Source organism: Frankliniella occidentalis, unplaced genomic scaffold, assembly GCF_000697945.3.
Source record: "Frankliniella occidentalis isolate FOCC.00 unplaced genomic scaffold, Focc_3.1 Scaffold39, whole genome shotgun sequence".
NCBI lineage: Eukaryota > Metazoa > Arthropoda > Insecta > Thysanoptera > Thripidae > Frankliniella > Frankliniella occidentalis.
The window spans coordinates 1,174,965-1,193,376 of record NW_026267169.1 but is presented as its reverse complement, the minus strand read 5'-3'; the positions used below and the strand labels follow the sequence as shown (position 1 = coordinate 1,193,376).

General features: G+C 59.3%; 2 protein-coding genes across 3 annotated transcripts in view; one reads left to right on the top strand and one right to left on the bottom strand.

Annotated features, from left to right (window-relative positions):
- The window catches only part of LOC113217291 (histone-lysine N-methyltransferase 2D-like), a 36,359-nt gene that overhangs the window by 4,834 nt on the left and 13,113 nt on the right, over positions 1-18,412 (bottom strand). The gene's annotated exons all lie outside the window — the stretch shown is intronic.
- Positions 3,952-18,412, top strand: part of LOC113213042 (transcription factor MafB) — an 85,221-nt gene continuing 70,760 nt past the window's right edge. The window contains exon 1 of the mRNA XM_026431964.2: positions 3,952-4,519. Within this exon, the coding sequence (XP_026287749.2) occupies positions 4,163-4,519 (357 nt within the window). The 5' untranslated portion in view covers positions 3,952-4,162. The remainder of the gene's footprint in view (positions 4,520-18,412) is intronic.

The window sequence follows — 18,412 nt, the reverse complement described above, 5'->3', positions numbered from 1 at the left end:
GCCGCGCGGTGTTTTGGTCGGGTGGTTCGACCGCGAGACCACGTGACCTCGTTTGTGTGTTCCCTCGTCATCCCGGCGCTCCCCCCCCCCCTCCCCTCTCTCCGCCTCCTTTCTCCTGGTGAGCCTTCGGCGCCGCGCGCTTTGCAGCGGTCCCAGAGCTTTTATAATCGCAATAATAAGTAGTACCAGATTTCCAGTCTGCTTCAGCAGGCCCCAGCGAACAGCATCGTCTTCACAGAGACCCCTTCTTTATACGCGCGAGGAATACGCCCAGCCAGTGTCCAGGTGCACATCCCAGCCGTTTTGGAGCGAGAGAGTTCCCAGGTCCTGGAGTCTACTTCCACACCACCCGACCCATCTCTTTCTCTCTCTCTCCACCTCTCTGTCTTTCGCCCGTGCGCGTTCCGTACCGTGTTCACTTCCAGGCGCCCCCCCCCCTCTCCCCAACCAACCTCTCCGGCCCCTTCCAGCAGCGGCGCTGCAGCCTGCTTTCTGCGCACGACTTTGACCTTCCCGCGGCCCAGCCGACCGCCTTACGTCCAAATAATAAGGTCCCAGATGGGAAACAAGGATTTTGTGCGCTGGGGGAGAAAAGGAGAGGGGGGGAGGAGGAGATAGAGAAGAGAGCGCGCTGCGCGGGGCCCGGCGGCGTGCCTTGCAAAGGCCGCGCGGAGCGCAGCGCCGCATAGAGGGTTGCTCAATTAAGTATTCCCGGACTCTATCCCGCCCGTGCCAAGCCAACTGGACAAACGGACGGGGCGGAGCCGTCCTCTCCTATCGAACTCTGTCACATAACCGCATTCAGCAACATCACTACTTCTGGGTCTGGGTGTGGATGGGCATACTGATAAAGAAGGGGGGGGGGGGTCGTTGCCGTAGTGTTGGACAAATGAATCAATTGATAAAGCTTCAGCGCTTATTGAATTTCTGAAACGAATGAATGGAAAGATGGCTCGTACACCGAGAGTAGTGCGTGAAGACGAGGGAAAGGCTCTAGCAACCATCGAATGTTTATCTCAATGACAACCATAATAATATTATGCTTACAAAATTAACAATCATACAGTTATCCGCAGTTACCAGAACCATCAACACATTTTAGTTCTCACAGCCACTTTGATGTTGCCTCAACCATCACTTTTTGGCTGACCCCCGATGGCTTCTACAGCCACCCATTTTTCTGGGTGTGTACAAATTCGAGCTAACATAAATAAAAATCCTATCGTTTCGAAAACTTAGTTTGTTTCTCCGGCGGTAGTTCAGAAACCACCGCAAAGCTCGTGCTTTTGGGCGTTGTCTGTTCTCCCGCGCGCAACTCTCGCCCCCCAGTTTACATTTTAATCATTTTCCAGAGTGCGCGCGGCCCGCCCCGCCCCGAATAGCGTGGGACTGCATCGCCCGCGCCCGCCCCGCCAGGCGCCGCCAGGCCAGGCCTTGGACAACCTTGAGGCGCACCGCTTCGCGAAATCAAGGCGAAACGGGTGGGTTGATTCTGACGGCGCGCGGCGGGGCGGGGCGGGGAGGGGTAAGGCGGGGCATTTGGACGGTGGACAGCAGGGCAATTAGCCGAAAGGGAAGCAGAGTAACGCAATCGGCAGACCGACAGACCGCCCGAGCCGAGCTCGGTGCAGCTGCAGCGCCTGCCAGAACGACATCGCGGGGGGAGCGCGGGGTGCGCGTCTGGCTGGGGCCGTCCGGAGCTGCAGCAGCAGCGGCGGGCTTGCGGGCTGGAGGGGGGAGATCGAGATCGAGATCGGGCGATTAAGCAGCCTCTCTAGGCGAGCGATCCCACGGGAGTCATTATATGACGAGCTTTGCCAACAGTTTAGCGAACGAGACCCGCTGCTGCTGCTGATGCTGCGGTGCGGTGCATTCCGCCGGCAATTAACGGCGGAGCAGTGCTCGGCATCGTGCCGCCGCCACAACACCTCGCGCCACGGCCAGGTGCAGCGGGCGAGCCAGCTGCAGGTGGGGCAACCCGACCTGCACCTGCAGCGGCAACGTCAGCAGCGGCGGCGCCGAGGTGTGAACCGCGACCGGCCGAGTACTGAGAAGCGGGGCAGGGTGAAGCAGTATATATGAGGCAATATGGATGGAATGGCGCCTGCCCGGCCGCCGCCGGTCCCGGCGGGGCGCGGGCGGCACGCAGCGCAGCTGCAGCTGCAGCTCGTCGGGGGCCCTGTCGAGTGCCGAGCATGGATTCGACGGCTGCCCTGCCCTGCCCTGAGATCGCGGGCTGAGACGGCTGTTGACCCCGCCACCACACCGGTGCCGCCCCCCCTCCCCCCTCCCGCTCAGTCGCCGTCGTTGTCGCCATGCTAAACTCGCGGACCGGACCGGAGTTTCCGCCGGAAGTCTCTTTCTCTCTCTCGTGGAGCCGCGGCAGCTGTCGCTTCCGGCGCCGTGGAGACAGAGCTCTGGGCCGGAGGGCCGGTGGACCCGCACCCCGCCGCCCCGCTCAGGACGTCCGTCCTGTGTTTGTGTTGCCGCTGTGCCGTAGCCGCCCGCCGGCCGCACTAGGAAGGAGCCGATTCGCTGTGGAGGGGCATGACCCTAGGACTGAGGCGTCTCTGCGCTGGCAGGGTGGGCATGACCCTCACCCTTGGACAGCGGCTGACCCCCAAGGAAAGAGATGTCGTGAGGTGTGGCGTCGGCGGAGATTAAAGGCGACTGTCCGCAGTCGGCGGCAAAAGCGGCAATGGGGGAGCGAGGAGCGAGGGACTACTGCAGTAACTGGAGATGTTGTAGATTTTTTTCGAGAGTTATTAAAAGAAGAAAATGTTACTCGGGTCGTTAAAATATACATGAAACTGCTGCACATGAAACACACAGAAGGTGACACACGGATGCCTTCTCCTGGGGGGGGGGGGCAACCTTTTCTAAACTTTAGGAATGCATGGGTGGAAGAGGGGTGGAGGAAGTTAAGCAAGACCTTACCTTCCGCAATCGACGGGACCCAGGCGGGAGCATCGGTTCACCCCCAGGTCCACCCTCAATCTCTGTACTGTACACGTACACATATCACAGCATACTGCCCCTACTGGATTGAAATAAATAGCTCCAGACTTTGCTTTTCGCTCAGTGCTGTCCGCATTTTTCTTTCCTCCCCTTATTTCACTCTTTCTTTCGCATGCCCAGCTGCTCAAGAAGTTCACAGTTCACGGGAACGGTACGACAATGAAAGAAGAAATAGGGGACTGTCTAAAAAGAGGTGTTTCGTGGAAGTCAACAGACAGAACGGCATCTAGCAGTCCAAGCACCTACAGTCGAGCGGGCTGCAGAGTGACGCGGAGACGCGGGGCCGACTGTACTGTACACTCTACCGCCGTAGGAGCTGGAGCCGTAGGTACGGCACGCGGCAAGGCGCGGGAGGGGCGGGGCGGGGCGGGGCCGCGCGGGCAGGCCAGCATGAGGTTGCCGTGCGATGACCCGCACTTGGGCGTGGGGGCGTGGCGAGGCGGTGCCCGAGGACCGTGGCGGCGCGAGGCGGTGGGCGCGCAGCTCGGGGACGCCGTGGACGTGCCTCCGTGTCTCCAGCTCACGGCAGCCGCGGTGGCGGGGCGGGGCGGCGGAGCGGCAAACTAGATTGGAGACACGTACGTGTGTCGGTGCGTCTGTCCGACCGCCTGTCCGCCCCCCGCGACATCTGCGCGCCTCGGCACGCCTCAGACCCGGAAAGGTGATCTTAATGCCGGCGGCGTCCCCATGCACGTCTCCGTTGTGACTGTGCCCCCTCCATCTACAGCCCCCCCCCCCCACCCCCTCCCGGCCGGGGCGGGCCGGCAGGCGCCGCGGTCCACGTCGGGCCCGCGAACACGCTATGTGGGCAGGGGTAGGCCGGGCGCGAGCCGAGCCCAGCCGAGCCGGGCCGGGCCAGGCCGAGCCGGGCCGGGGCGGGCCGGGCCGGGCTGCTGCAGCGGGCCCAGCTAGCCCAGCCCGTTCGCCAGTCCGTCCTCGGCTCTCGCACCCGAAGGTCGCCCGCGAGAGTAACCTAGCTTATTTGCGAGGTGTTTGTGTTTTATTTGTGTGACAGTGCCAAAGGGTCGCGCGCTTCCATCACCCTGTCCGCGCGAGTGCAAAGTGTGTGTTTTGTGAGTGTGTGTGTGTGTGTGTGTGTTTGTCAGTGAGTGTGTTCGAGTGCCTGTGTGAGTGCGGCGTCGCCATGACGTCCAAGCTCCGCCGCGCACCGCTGTTCACGTACAACGACATGGGCACCCGCTGCCTCGCCGCCTCCTTCGGCGGACCCTCGCCGACGGCCCCTGCCCCCGGCGGCGCCCACCCCGGCCAGCTCCAGGCCCACCAGGGCCACCAGGGGCACCCCGCCGGTCCGCACAACGGGCAATCCGCGGGGCACCACGGCCACCAGGGACACCCTGGATACGGCCACCACCAGCAGCAGCACCAGCAGCAACACCAGCAGCAGCACCAGCAGCAGCACCAGCAGCAGCACCAGCAGCAGCACCAGCAGCACGGATACTCAGGACACAGGGAGGCTCCGCCGCCACCACTGCCGCTCAAGGTACGTCATCTCAAAGTTTTCTTGAGTAACTGTATAGAATATTTTATATTCTATCCGATATTACAATATTATTGTCAGACGGTTTGGTTTCGGCTTTGACCTATAAGATCAATAAGGTAATCTACATTTCGGGAGATGAAAAAATATCTATCGGCGCCGTTCATCTCGCTGGCTGGCTGGCGCGCGCCGCGGCCGGTACGGAGGCCGGAGGGTGGCGCCTCCAATGGCATGACAATCGGCGGGGCGGGCGGGGCGCGTGTCCAGAGCTAATGGTCGCCGTCCAGCCCGCCGGCGCCTCCCGGGGAAAGCGCGCCCGCCTCGGCGCCCGGCCCGGCCAGGCCCGCGCTGGACAGGACGGGGCCAGGCCGACTGGAGGGCCCGACGAAAAGAGCCTTCCGTCGGCAGGAGAACCCCCCGGGGCTCCGCTCGGGGGCGCGGCAGGGCAGGGCGGAAAAGGGCCAAGTCGCGCAGGCGAGTGGCGGGGCGCGGCTGTAAGAATTTATGCACCAAGGACAGAGAGAGAAAGAAAGAGAGATATTTTTTGAAACAAAGATTTTAAACATGCATTGTTATGATTTTATTGGGGATCATGGGAGATGGTTAAATCTCAAAGAAGATAAACGCCTGTAGGTTAGGCAAAATGTAGCGGTGGGGTACACCGGGGATGAGCGGGTGGCCTACCCTCAGGCCGGCAGGCGTTCAGCTCGGTATGACCGCAGGTCAGGCAGGGGTTGTCAGCGACGAACGGACGGACGGACGGACGGACGGACGGATGGACGGACGGACGGATGGACGGACGTACGGACTAAAAGACAGAGAGACAGACAGACAGACAGACAGACAGACAGACAGACAGACAGACAGACAGACAGACAGAGAGACAGAGAGACAGAGAGACAGACAGACAGACAGACAGACAGACAGACAGACAGACAGACAGACAGACAGACAGGGCGATAACCGGGCCGGTCCGCTCATTAATGCCGCCGCATTATTCCGCGTGTGCCGCGGAGTTGGGCCTGGCGCGCCGCTCCTGGAGCCTGGAGCTTGTCCTGGAGTCCTGGAGCCGCCGGCTGGAGAGCGAGAGAGACAGAGAGAACCCGCTGCTGCTGGAGCCCCGCCTTCCTCCACACTACAACTTCTCATTCTTGTCTTGTATTTTTTTGTTTTTTTCCTCACCGCCCCGGTGTCGTTGGCGGAGGCGCGGCGCCGAACGAGTTCCCACGGGGACACCAGCCTAATGGCACGGTCCCCCAGCGGTCCCCGACGGTCCCGTCGGGGGGCGTGTGGCTGGTCCTGTTATCCGGGGCCTCATCAGGAGCCGGGGCGCGGCCGAGGCCCCCGACACCTTGTTCACCACACTCTAACGACCGGGGGGCCCGGGCGGGGCGGCCCTATGGGCGCGTGGTCCGGTCCGGTGTTGACACCCACTGACAACCCACTGACAGGCCGAACAGCTGACACGCGGACGGCCTTGTCAGCAGGGCAGCAGCAGCAGCGGCGCCACCGCGCGGCCGCTGTCGTGGTGACCGCTGCAACGGGACCCCGCCGCCGCGGCCACCGCCTGTCTGTCGTCGGGTGTCTCGCGGTGACTGCCGCGGCCGCCGTCGTGAGGGACTTGAACGCGAGGAGGAACGCAAGGTGGAGGAAGGGCGAGAGGTAACGGGAGGCACGTCGTCGGGACGTCGCGCACCGCACTCTGCGGTCATGGCGGCACATCGCCCAAAACAACGAAGGAAAAGAGCAAGCCGCGGCGATGTAAGGAAGAAAAAAATAAAAAGAGGAAGAGCAGGAATCTCACAGGAGGAGAAGAAGAACTTCTATCTGGGCAGCACAATGGTGCCATGATGATGGGATGGGCCGGGTGAGGCGGTGGGGGGCACATATCGCGGCGGGAAAAGTCACACGCGCGGCCGCGGTGCCGCGGAGGGAGGGCCCGGGCCGGGCCGTGCGTAGGGACCCCGGCAGGCAAGAGGAGATGGAAAAGAAATAAAAGAAATGGCACAACACAAGAATTCGATGCGGAAGAGCTGCTGCTGCTGCGGCGGGCGCGCTCGTGGCGCCGCCGCGGTGGCGCACGAGGCCCGCGCGGAGCCGCTGATAGGGCAGGGCCGGGTAAACAGGAAGGAAATGAATGGGCGAATGAATGAATTAGAGAGCGAACGTGTACGGCGCGGCAGGGCAACCGAATGGCACGAGTGGGGCGGGTACAGGGTGCAGAGCCCTGCGCCGAGCGAGATGACCGAGCGAGCGAACGAACTTATGGCGCTAGCGAGCAAGACCCCTTCTTCGACATGCGAGATGATGATGTAGGTGGCCATTCAGCTCCGTAGCTCGCTCTCTGCAGGGCTCTAGAACAAGGTGTGGCGTCGTATACGAGACGGGAGCGCCTCGGCGAGGTCCTTGAAGAGGTCCTGACAGGGCTACTCGGCCTTGCAAGGGCGGTAGGTTAGGGCCTTCGACGCCGCTCAGCTTGCAGCTCCAGGTCCTTTGCTGTAGCTAGGACCCCAGGCGATGGTTATGGTCGCGTGGGAAATCGCCCGCCCCGCCCGCCTGCCCCACCGCCGCAACCACCGCGCCTCTCGGCCCGGCAGACCAACCGGCCGGCCGGGGCGTGGTGGGGCGTGGTAGGGCGTGGAGGGGCGGGGCGGGCCCGGAGGTGGGTCGCTGGGCCGAGTAACAGGATGGGAGAAACAATGAGTCCGTCCCTACTGCCGCCCGCTACCGCTTCCCATCACAGCGGCAGCCGGGGCGGACCGGGATGACATGTCACGTTGCAGCGGCCGTGTGTCGCCCCACATGTGGGGTACGTTTGGCCGTCGTCGAGTTGGCCGGGCGGCTCACGCTGTCATATCCACCCGCGAGAAGGCACAATGGTGACCCCGTGATCACTGCAATGAGGGATCACGCAAAAAGTACGTGCCCTTCGGTTGCCGTTATACAACAAAACCGACAAGTTCGGCCAACGCAAGCACTCCTAGCGCCTGATGGGTAGGCAAACATTTCGCCTGCGATGCATGCGTGTATTGCGGGGTGGCCTACCCCGAGTCTCGCAGGCGCCGAGCTCCGTGCTCTTCCTCAAAGATGCAAAATATTCGAGAAGTTAGATCTTTGTAAAATGACCGTGAATCACAGCAACAAAATGATAGGTGTGGTTGTGGAGTTTGCTCTCGCGTGTCCCTTCTGCCGCACACACGCATCGCGTGAGGCGAGGCGGTCACACGTGAAGTGACACGTGTGTGTGGAGGGGGGGGGGGGGCGCTCGCCGGTAGCGCCCTCACCACGAGGGGGCCTGTTGGCCGGCCTGCGCCCGGTGGCACCCGAGTGGCACAGCAGCGCACCGACACCCGGCGCGGCACACCAGAGGGGCACCGGAGCGGCCCGGTGGCGGGTCCGAGACAATGACCATTGTTGCACTCCCATTATTCGAACGGACAAATATCATTCATTGCAGCGCGGTGCGGCGGCGGTCCTCAATGAGACGTGTCGACCGTCTCCGCTCTACACCGCAAACAGACACCTGCGGCGGGCGGCAGCAGCACTGTCCTTGCAGGCACTGTCTTTAATCAACTCGTAAAAATGGTTTAAACGTCGGCATAGTCGTTAAACTTTGCAAGGGGAATGAGAAAATATTCAGCTGCACTCTAAATGTCGGGGGAGGGGGGATTTTCTACACTGCAGGATGCAAATTTGAATCTTATTGATTGATTAGTGACAGATTTGTGTTTAGACCTATTTACATTTCGTCCAATTGAGGCAACAGATTTGTCATGTCACTATATAGGGTTCAAAAGTGCATCTTACAAGATGTATACACACAGCAGACCTTGCAATGGACAAAGAATACGTCCCTTTGACATTTACATTGTGGGTTGGTATTTTGGAACCTATATAACTACAGTTGCTGTTAAAAAGTTTTTTGATTCGCGCGGAATGCTGGCCACAAAACCACATCATTACACCAAGCGGCGAGCAGCTCCTTGGCGGTGCGTGTTTTTCAGCTGTGCGCGTGTGTTTCCCCCTCTGGAATCAGCTGATTGCCGCCATCGGCACGGGGAACAACTCATGCCCATCCTCATTGCCCCCCGCCTCCGGGCGCCTCCTCCGGGCGTCTCCTCCGGGAGCCTCTGCCTTGTTCGCCAACATCGCCGCCCGCCGTGGCGCTGCTCTGGCCCACTGCTGGTCCGGCCGGCGGCGGCGGCGGCTCGCAGCGGGGCCTCCTCCTCCGGTAATGAGGAACCGTGGAGCAATAATACGTGATTCATTTTTAACGGGGTGAACGAAAAATCCAGGTGCAGAAGCAGGAGGAGGAGGAAAAGGAGGAAGAGAGACGCGTTCCGAAACTGCTGCGGCGGGCGGGGCCCTGCTGCGGGGCGCGGCGCTGCAGCCGGCGGCACGGCCCCCCTCCGCACGCAGCCCGTCCCGTCCCGGCCCGGGGCCCGGGGCCTCTGGCACCCCGCACCGTTACGCCGGTGAAGCGCGGCAGGGCCGCAGCAGCCGAGAGGTACCTGCGCGTGTTGGGCTGTGAGCCGAACGCTGATTGGACCGAGGAGCCTTCTCCGGAGGATAAGCATAAAAAAAAGCTGTTCGCATCCCGCTTGGAAAGAGTTAATAGCGTACCCGGGTAAGAAGTCACCCACTCCCTGCTGCTGCTGAACCCCCCTGCCAGCCTCCTCCTCCTCCGGCCTCTCAAGCATGCCACCCGCGCACCCCGCCCCACCGGCGCAGCAGTAGGGCGGGGTCGCGCATACCGTGCAGTATGAGTTCCCTTACAATGGGGGAAAAAAGAAAGATTTGCATGTTCCTCGGTGGGACCCGCTCGTGCCGCGCTATCCTGACTGCTATCCCCGCGCCTGCCCGCCCATGTGGGAGTGCGCCACAAACGAGGGGAAAACGGGCGTTACTGTCCCGCGCCCTTTTCCAGGCTAAAAAAATAAATATGAAAACGCGTCCAGATAACGAGGCGCGCGGCAAATTTAAATGTAAAGCAGACACTAAGTGATGAGGGATCTGTTGCTTTTGTAGTGGTTGTTTCACTTGGCGCACTAAGCAGCTTTATCGCGCGAGTTTACACAACTTAGGACGGTCGGTTTGCCACCTCGCGCGGCTTATACAACAACGTCTAACTGACTTCGGCGGTAATGGCGGGGAGAGTATCCCCGGGACAGTGTTTAATTCCGCTCAAAGAGGTTCTCGCCGAGAAGAGGAGAGAGAGAGATAGAAAGAGAAGAGGGGGCGGAGCGCGGGCGCCTTCTAGTTCCATTCCTGCGCCTGTTCCGCAAAATGGCTGTTTTCTCGCGGAACGCAACAAAGTCCGCGTCGTCCCGCCTAGTCACGGCACCTCCCCACTTCCCCTCCGCCTCCGCGCCGCCCCGGGGCAAGAAGGGCTGACGAGGGACTAAGAGGGCGGGCGTGCCCGCCTGCCTGACTGGCTGTCTGCCTGCCTGCTTGCCTGCCCGCCTGCAGAGAGATGCCTGGCACTTTGAGAGACCTGGACGCGAGGTCCGTCGTGGTCGGATGCGGTGGCGTGCTGTTGCGGCGTTCCGAGGGGAAATCTATTTTGGTGAGGTTGCGAAAGAAGAGTAAGCATTGCGCTGCTGACAAAAGAATGCCCATGAAGGCCCACCTGGACACACAAAAAAACGTGATGCTCTCGGCGGCGTCGTATATGTGTGCGCCCTTGTATCCAATTTGAGCGGCTCTGGAAATTCGTACATAAACATAAACAAACAAGACTTTTTTTCCTGGCGAAAATCCCCCGCGGCTGCCTGCCGTCCCGGTTCTTGACACCCGCAGTGCGAAAAAAGAGGGGGGGGGGGGACAACCTCACTCACACCTCGCCGAGGTGCGAAGAAGTACACTGCCTGGAATATAATGCAAAGCCGGTCTTCCTGTCCCGCGCAGCCCCATTCAATAAAATGCAAGCAGGAGGGCAAGAAAAAAAACAACAGAGGACATCCTCGCGCAGTGTGGAGTTTGGACCTCTTTGTCACACTTTGGCTGTACCACAAAACAGATAACGTACAAAAAATGGTGGAGGAAAAAAGTCGCGCTGCACTTTGGCGGACGACTTTGAGAGGTGTTTGAACTACGAAGCTCTGTAGAAGGGGGGAGGAGAGGAGGAGAGACACCCGCATCGACCTTGAGGGGAAGGCATGAGAGATGCGTCCGCGCTCGACGTGGCGGGGCGGGGCGGGCGGGGAGTGGCGAGGAGGGGCGCAGCGCAGCACTCCATCCGCGGTCAGGTCCTGTAAGGATGCTGCCGGGCATCCTGCGGCGGCGCTATGGAGAAATGAATGGCTGGTAATGAATGGGCTGGATGTGGGGCAGCCGGACAGGAAGAAGGCGAAGGACCTGCGGCAGGACCCGGGCATCACGAACTGACCAGTGGGGGATAACGGCGCTCAGGGCGGCGGAGGACGCGGCGGCGGGGCGGGGAGAGACAGCTGTTTTTGGCTGCGGCGGCCGGCCGGTGGGCCTGTGGAGGGGGGAGAGGCTCGCGGGAGAGGCGGCGCGAACGCACTGTACACACCACGGAGAGCACCACCACCAAGGCGGCGGCGGCGGCCCCAGAAGGTTGCCGTCGTCGTGCTCTGGTGTTCTATTTGTCAAGAGACTGTACAAGTACAGCACACTAGGTCTTGTGTGTGTGTGTGTGTGCGTTGTGGGACGAAGCCATCCGGTCGCACCTGCTGCTGGTACATGACGCGTGACGTAGACCCGCGACCGGGCGGGTTAAAACACTGAAAGGGTTCCCGCCGTGAGTGTGTGTGTGTGCCCGTGTGTTGCAGAACACGGGTGTCTTTGTCTTGTGAACGTGTGAGTGAGTACGTGTGTGTATATGTGTGAATACGTGTGTAAACGCGTGTCCGTGTGTACGTCTGTGTGCGGGCGGGCGGGTAACAGGGCTCATCGGCTGGGAATCGGTTTGCGGGAAAGTGAAACCACTGTGTGTGTGTGTCCGTGTGTGTCAGTGTGCGTGTACTAGCCGTGTAATAAGTGTGGGAACCCCCCTAGCCCCCCCTGCCGAGCCGCTGCTTCCTAGTGGCGCAGTTTGGTCGTGTCCCGCGTCCTCAGCACAGCCGGACGCGTTGGTACACCCTGCTGCCTCTGCGAAGGGCGGTCATCAGTCTGCTCGGGTCACGCCGGGGTCACGCTCTCTGCCCGGCCCGAGTGACGGCGAAGCGGCAGCGGCGCGGGCGCACGGCGGCGACCTCGGTCCGCCCACGCCCGGCCCGGCCGAGCAGGGTCGCTTAGGGGTCCAAGGATCAGCATCACTAGTTGACCGCGGCGCGGAGGGCCGGCAGGGCCGGGAGATAGATCGCGCGGAGAGATCTTACGGCAGCGCGGCGCGCCGGGCTAACGAGCTCCGCGCGGAGCAGCCCCAGATCTTATCGACAAGGCTGGAATTTTTAGAGGATTCCGATCTGATCGCCGCCGCCGCCACCGCCGCCGCTGCTGCTGTTGCTGAGGCCTATAGCGCGCGCCGCCCAGGGCGGCCCAGGGCCAGCCAGCCAGCCTCCCCGCGATTAGCAGGCAAAGGCCGCGCATAGCGCACACCGGGGGCCGAGAGCAGGCGCCGCCGCCCACGGCATCATGGCCAGGTCGAGTGAGTGCGATGGTGCCAACCGATACCGATATCTTAAATTGTTTATTTTCATTTTAAGGCCCACTCCCCCCTCCCTCCCCAACGATAAGCGGTTCTAGGTGGTCAAACTACACCGGGGTCAGCCAGCAGGCGAAGAGTTCCTGATTGAAAAAGTTTACCTACAATAGTTTACCATGAAATTGAAAGAATGTATTAGTATTAGACGTCATCATGATAATAAGTATTCTTTTACATTTTTTTCCTCGGAGAAGTTGGGGTGCGGGGAATGGAGCGGCATCGAATGTATACGGGGTATCCTCGTCCTCACCCGGACCGACCTCACCAACTATGACTGACCAGTGGTGCCAAGCATTATCACGTCGAATTTCTCGCGTTGCTGCTGCTGTTGCTGCGCGCTTTCACTCAAATGAGCCCAAAAATGAGCATCGTCAGCCTGGTGCGCGGCGGCAGAGGCGGCTAGCGGCGGACCGGGTCGGGCCGGGCCCCCCGCGGGAGTTCCGAGCGCGACCATCGCGGACGTGACGCGGCCTCAAAGTGCTGCAAAGATGTTTCTTGCTGCTCTTTTGCCCCTCTCTTCCCGCCTCGTTTCATCTCATGCGATCTCACAATTTATTTCTCTCTCTGTCTCTCTCCCTCCCTCTTTGTCTCATTCTCCGTCCGCCTCCATCATCCTATACCTCTATCCCTGCCTTTGCATCTGTTCACAATCAGTCATTTTAAAACGACGAGCATAGGGGGGACCTGAAACTCGACACGTGTTACGTGGACAGACTCTGCTCTGCTCTGGTTATGGCGTGTGTCGACGGGAAGGTCCAACGTGCAGTAAGCACAGTGCACTGGCTGCAGCTGCAGGCCAGCCACAGCTGATGAGAACTCCTCCCCTACTTCCATGACCCCTCCTCTCTGGTCCCCCTCAGCATGCTGCAGCACGGCGTTACGAGTACTACTCGCGGCGCGCCAAAAAAGACGAAGAAAATAATAGCCGCGCGACCGTTCCTTTAATTCCATGTCCTGATGCCACCGCCGCCATCTCCCGCCCAGCTCCGCCTCGCCATCTCGCGGGGCTCCCCCGTCCCGCCGCGTCCGCCCTCGCCCGGAACGGAACTGTTCTTACTACGTAGTATTATCCTCGCTGAGTTAGCGCAAGAAGTGTTGTTAGTCCTAAGTAGTGAGGTAGCAAGTACCAGACATAACCTCAAATAATAAAGCCAACCACTATCTTTTTTTAATGATTTTTTTTTTGTTTTTTGTATTTTTAAGATGCGAATATTTTGATATGGAGGGGAAAGGGAAGTCTTAAGTAGCAGGCGCAATGAATGTGAGGCTGGGAGTATACGCAGGTGAGGGGAGGGGGTCGGGGAGGTTTGTGATTGTGGTGGGAAAGACGTGTGATTCGCGCGTGGCGGGGCCCTGCAGCGCGCCGCTGCGGCGTGACATCAGCAGCCGGTCAATCCGGTCCCGCTCCGGCCGGTCCTTGCCCCCCCCCCCTCCAATCGGCTATCCACTCCACGGCCAAGATCACGACACGACGCTTGAGCTGGGACAGGAGGAGGAAGGGAAGCTGCTCAGGAGGAGGAGAAGGAGGAGGGATGCATTCAGCCAGCTGCCTTCTCCCGGCCCCGCCCGGCCCCGCCCAGCCCCGCCGTACTGCTAGCCCGCTGGCTGACGGGCCAACAACAGGTATTAATTAACATTTATATCCCCTGTCGGGTCGGGGCAGCAGGGCGTCACAATGTCCGGGCCGACGACACGGCGAGCCGCGTGCGAAAATGCACCGGGGATCGGAGAGGAGGAGGAGGAGAAGGTGGTGGGATCGGAGGAGGGACGGAGGAGGGACGGAGGAGGGACGGAGGAGGGACGGAGGAGGGACGGAGGAGGATCGGGGAGCGAGCGCAGCGGGATTTATTACGTCCATTCGCCTCGCCATGCAAATTGCAGCAGGCAAATCAAAATGATGATAGGACTCATGTGCGACTACGGCTGCAGCTGCAGGCAGGGGCTGCGGTGCTCACAGAGAGGGGAAAGGGAGAGAGAGAGAGAGAGAGAGACGAAGCATTGGAAAACTGTAAGTGACAAGGGACGGGATGGGGTAAGGGATCGGCAAGAAAGTACATTCGTTTTCTCCGATTCATTCGGTGAATGGAGTGGGCTCGGCGCCTGCGAGACTCGGGGTAGGCCACTCCGCCGTACACGCATGCATTGCAGACAGGATGTTGCCTACCTGTCAGGCGTTAAGAGAGCTTGCAAAGCGGCGGCGAATGACGGACGCCTACTTTCAGGATGCGACAGGGGCTGAGATAGGCCGACCCGCAGCGCGCGACCGAGCGGCGGGTCTGCCTATCTCGCAGGGGGGCGCTGCCCATTGTAGGCTGCATCCACGAACAACCCGTCGGAGCCTTGTAGCCGCTGCCGTGCTCGCCAGGTGCCCCTGCGCGCACGCTCCACAGCTGTGCACCTGCAGCTGCCCCCCCTCTCCCTCCTGCCGTTCGGAGCGACACGTTAGTCGCGCTGGAAGGCACTACGGCGGCGCGGCGTCGTGTCGCGCGGATCGTCGCGTCGGCGGCGCGGGTCACTGACTCCAGAGCCGTCGCGGCCCCGGGCTGCCATGTAGCCTGGAGCCGCTCCGGAGCCGCCGACAACGACGCAAACAAAATCATGCAAAACTGTTTCCCTTCCTGACCGGAGGCATCGCCTGGCCGCGCCGGGCCGCCGGGACACACGGCGAAACGTTTTCCACTCCCCGCGTGGTATCGGCGGCGGACCATTCTGACCATTCTGTTGAAGATATCTCTCCTTGTTCGGTCCGCTCGGGACGTCCACCGCGGGATGCTGCCCCCCCCCTCCCCCCTCACCTCTTCCTCCTCAAGCCTCACCGACGTTCTGCAGATACGTCCGTTTGATTCGGTGACGGAGCATTACAATCGCGCTGCGCCGTCGCCGCGCACCGCTTGCTGCTCTGCTGCCGCCGCCGAAGGGGGATTTTCCTTTTTTTACGATCCTTCCTCCCCTCCTCTTCCTTTGACCGTTTTTTCGTTCTCTTCTTCCAAATTATTCTCGATGCACTTTTCTTTACCCCCTCGCGGCGGCAGTAACAGCAACAGTGTGACAGTTCGCGCGGAGCGAGTCCAGCAGAAAAAGGAAAGATAGAGAAAACAGAAGTGTTACTATAGTAAGGTGTCTCTCTCTGAGCGCAAGTAAGAGATTATTACACATCTTAAGAAGTGATAAACCTCAATCGCAACACGACCCTGCGCGAATTAGTAAGGACCGAGGGGTAATTATCCTTCCTACACTCGGCGCTAGTCGTCGTGTGTCGCGTCACGCACGACAGTTGCATCCTGCATCGCGCGTGTGTGTGAGTGAGTGTGTGTGTGTGTGTGTGTGTGTGTGTGTGCGGGCGCGCGCGCGTGCGTGCGTGCGTTCTCTTCTTATCTCACCGTCACCACCGCCGCCGCCAAGGACACCGGCAGCGCCGACAGCCTCGCCGCCCCGGCTGACCGCGCACACCACTCCGCCGCCGGTCATCGCCGACCGCTAAAGCGGCGCCGGGCCGAGACAGAGAAAGTAGTAGTGAGGGGCCTAAGTACTCGCGGGGCGGCTCGCACAAGGCTTGAGCGCTTGAGCCATGAGCCCCGTGCCGAAATGATAACGTCTCTCTCTTTTTTTTTTCGCCGAGTCGAACGCGCGCTGATGATGGGCCATTCCAACACCGCGGCGCATCATCGACACGGGGAAGTTTCTTTCTTCACCCCCGCGTGTGTTTCTTTTTGCGCGATTTCTTTTATAGAAATTGTTGTTTTATGGCGTCTAAAAATAGTTTTGCCGGGGAGAAAGAGAAGGAAAATATTGGTGAGTTTGGTCGATGCTGCTTTACACTTGAAAGAAATATCTTTCTCAAAAAGCAACAACGAAATTTTGCGTGCGTTGTTCGCTGTCTGTCCCAATACCAGGGCGAATTGAAACAGCGACAACAGACTCACGGCGGCGGGGGGTCAAGAAAAGAATAATAGGAGGAGGTCCTAGGAGAACGCGCTCTTTGTGGTGGGGGGTGATGGGGGGAGAGGGGGGGGGGGGGGAGGTCCTGGCAAGGTCCTGGCAAGGGTCACGGGGGGCGGGCAAGCGCGGCACGGCGTGGTCCAGTGTAGCAACACCGCTTCACACGCACGTGCGCGCGCGAGCACGCACCGCGCTCGCCAGCCTCACCTTGCGCCACGCCACGCCACGCCGGTGGTGGTGGTGATGCTGGTGGCGGCGGTGGCGGTTGTGTTGTTATGGTTTCCGCTCCGTGCGGCAAAAATGCGGTAATAAGGCGAGGCAGTGAGTGTGTGGCCACCACCAGGCTGCTGCCGCTGCCCTGCCCTGCCAGGTCCTGCTGCCGGGCCTGCGAGGCCTGCGGTGCCGCGGCCACCACGTCCTTCTGGCGCGCGGCTGCCGCACCACACCCCCGCGAGACCCAACACGGCGCGAGTTAGTTGATGTGCGCGCATGATGTGAGTTTCGACACGACCATAGCGAAGGGCTCACCAGCGGGGAAGGACGCGAGCGGTAGCCGCGGGCGCCGGCAGGCAACGTCGTATCGAGTGGAAATGCGTTCCCAGCGCATCGTGGAAGAAGGACCCGCTCCAGCGAAAAAGATCTGGACCACGGGTACTGCAGTATACTTCGTTCTGTCTGGTTCTGTCTAAGCCGTATCAAAACCAGCTAAAACGCCGGGTTCAATTCGATCAATTTGTATCCGTACGTTTTGTCCTGCCGTTTTCACTATTCTTGTTTACATTTTGGAATATTTCAATATAGAGCGCTGCGTAGAGAAGGAAAGAGAGAGAGAGAGGGGAAGATGAAGACTTAATTAAATTGTAGAATCACGGTCTAACTGTGCTCCGCCGGTGTTGTTATGATCGCATCGCGGCGTGTAGCCCGAGGAATCAATAAAGATAGTGATCGTGCATCGGGACCAGCAGCGCTGGGGGCTGCGGGCTGCGCGCGGGACTCGCGGGCGGGGGAACCAGTCCGTACTTCTCTCTCTAACGCATTTTGCTCTGTCTCAGTTTGAGAGCGGATTCTTTAAAAAATGCGAGCGAGAAAAAGAAAAAAAAGCGTATATAAAAGTCGTGGGCGGCGACTGAGGCAGAGGAAGAGAGACAGAGATGTGGCAAGGTTGGCGCGTTCGCCCGATTCATAAAAACGGTCATCAGATTGGCCAGGGATTTTAGTTTTGTTGTTGTGTTTTTACCAAACCCGTAATTTTCCCTTTTGTAAGCAAACCCTTTCGACTTGAACCAGGGGGGAAGCGGATGCTGCGGAGTGGGAATCAAAAAACACAGAGACAGATGATAATATTTACAACATGCCGGGCGGGTCGGCTGCCTCGCAAACGCGCCCCCGGAGAGATGCAAATGCGTCTGAAATGACCGGCCCGACCACGCCATGCAGCTGCTGCAGCCAAGGGGTCATTATTTTGAGGTGGACAAGCCGGGCGTGTACGTAAACACACACACACACATACACATACACACACACACACACACACACACACACACACACACACACACACACACACTCGCAGTGTGCAGTCTCAGTGCAGTGCCCCATCCGATCCCCACCCCGCCCCATACCCCCCTGAGGTTGTAAAAACGGACGGCGTGCATACGTGTTTCATTCATTGCTTCGGCCACGTTAATGAAAGTGCATCCAGCTTTTACACTGTTGGAAAATTCTATACAATTTAACAGACAGTTCGAAACATTCAATTGGTAACACAGTTTAAAAATGTTTAATCTTTGCTGTAAACTGTAGGGTGAGCAAACGAAATAACAATTTTAAACTGTTCAGAAACCAGCTCTGTTAAGATATGCAAAACTATCCCAGGAAAAAGGCGGAAATTTTCGCACAAAAAGTCGCAACATTCCGTATTTTAGGAACAAGTTATTTGAAACTTACACTGTTTTAGATTCCTGCAAAGTAATGCTTTGCAGAGCTGCAAACTATTTAGATCCTTTGTAACTACGAAGCATTTACTTTGCAATTATGAGTGATACTTTGCAATTGCTAAGCAATTAAACACGCTACAAAGCATTGCTTTGCAATTAAAAAGCATTTCTTTGTAATTGTAAATTACATACCTTCGTAGTTACAAAGGATCTAAATACACGCAGCTCTGCAAAGTATTGATTTTCAGCAATATGACAATGTATAAACAAATCGAGCTCTGTGTCGTAATTTGGCGGAATACGTTTTCTTTTCCACAACAGAGAAAGTAGTAGTGAGGGGCCTAAGTACTCGCG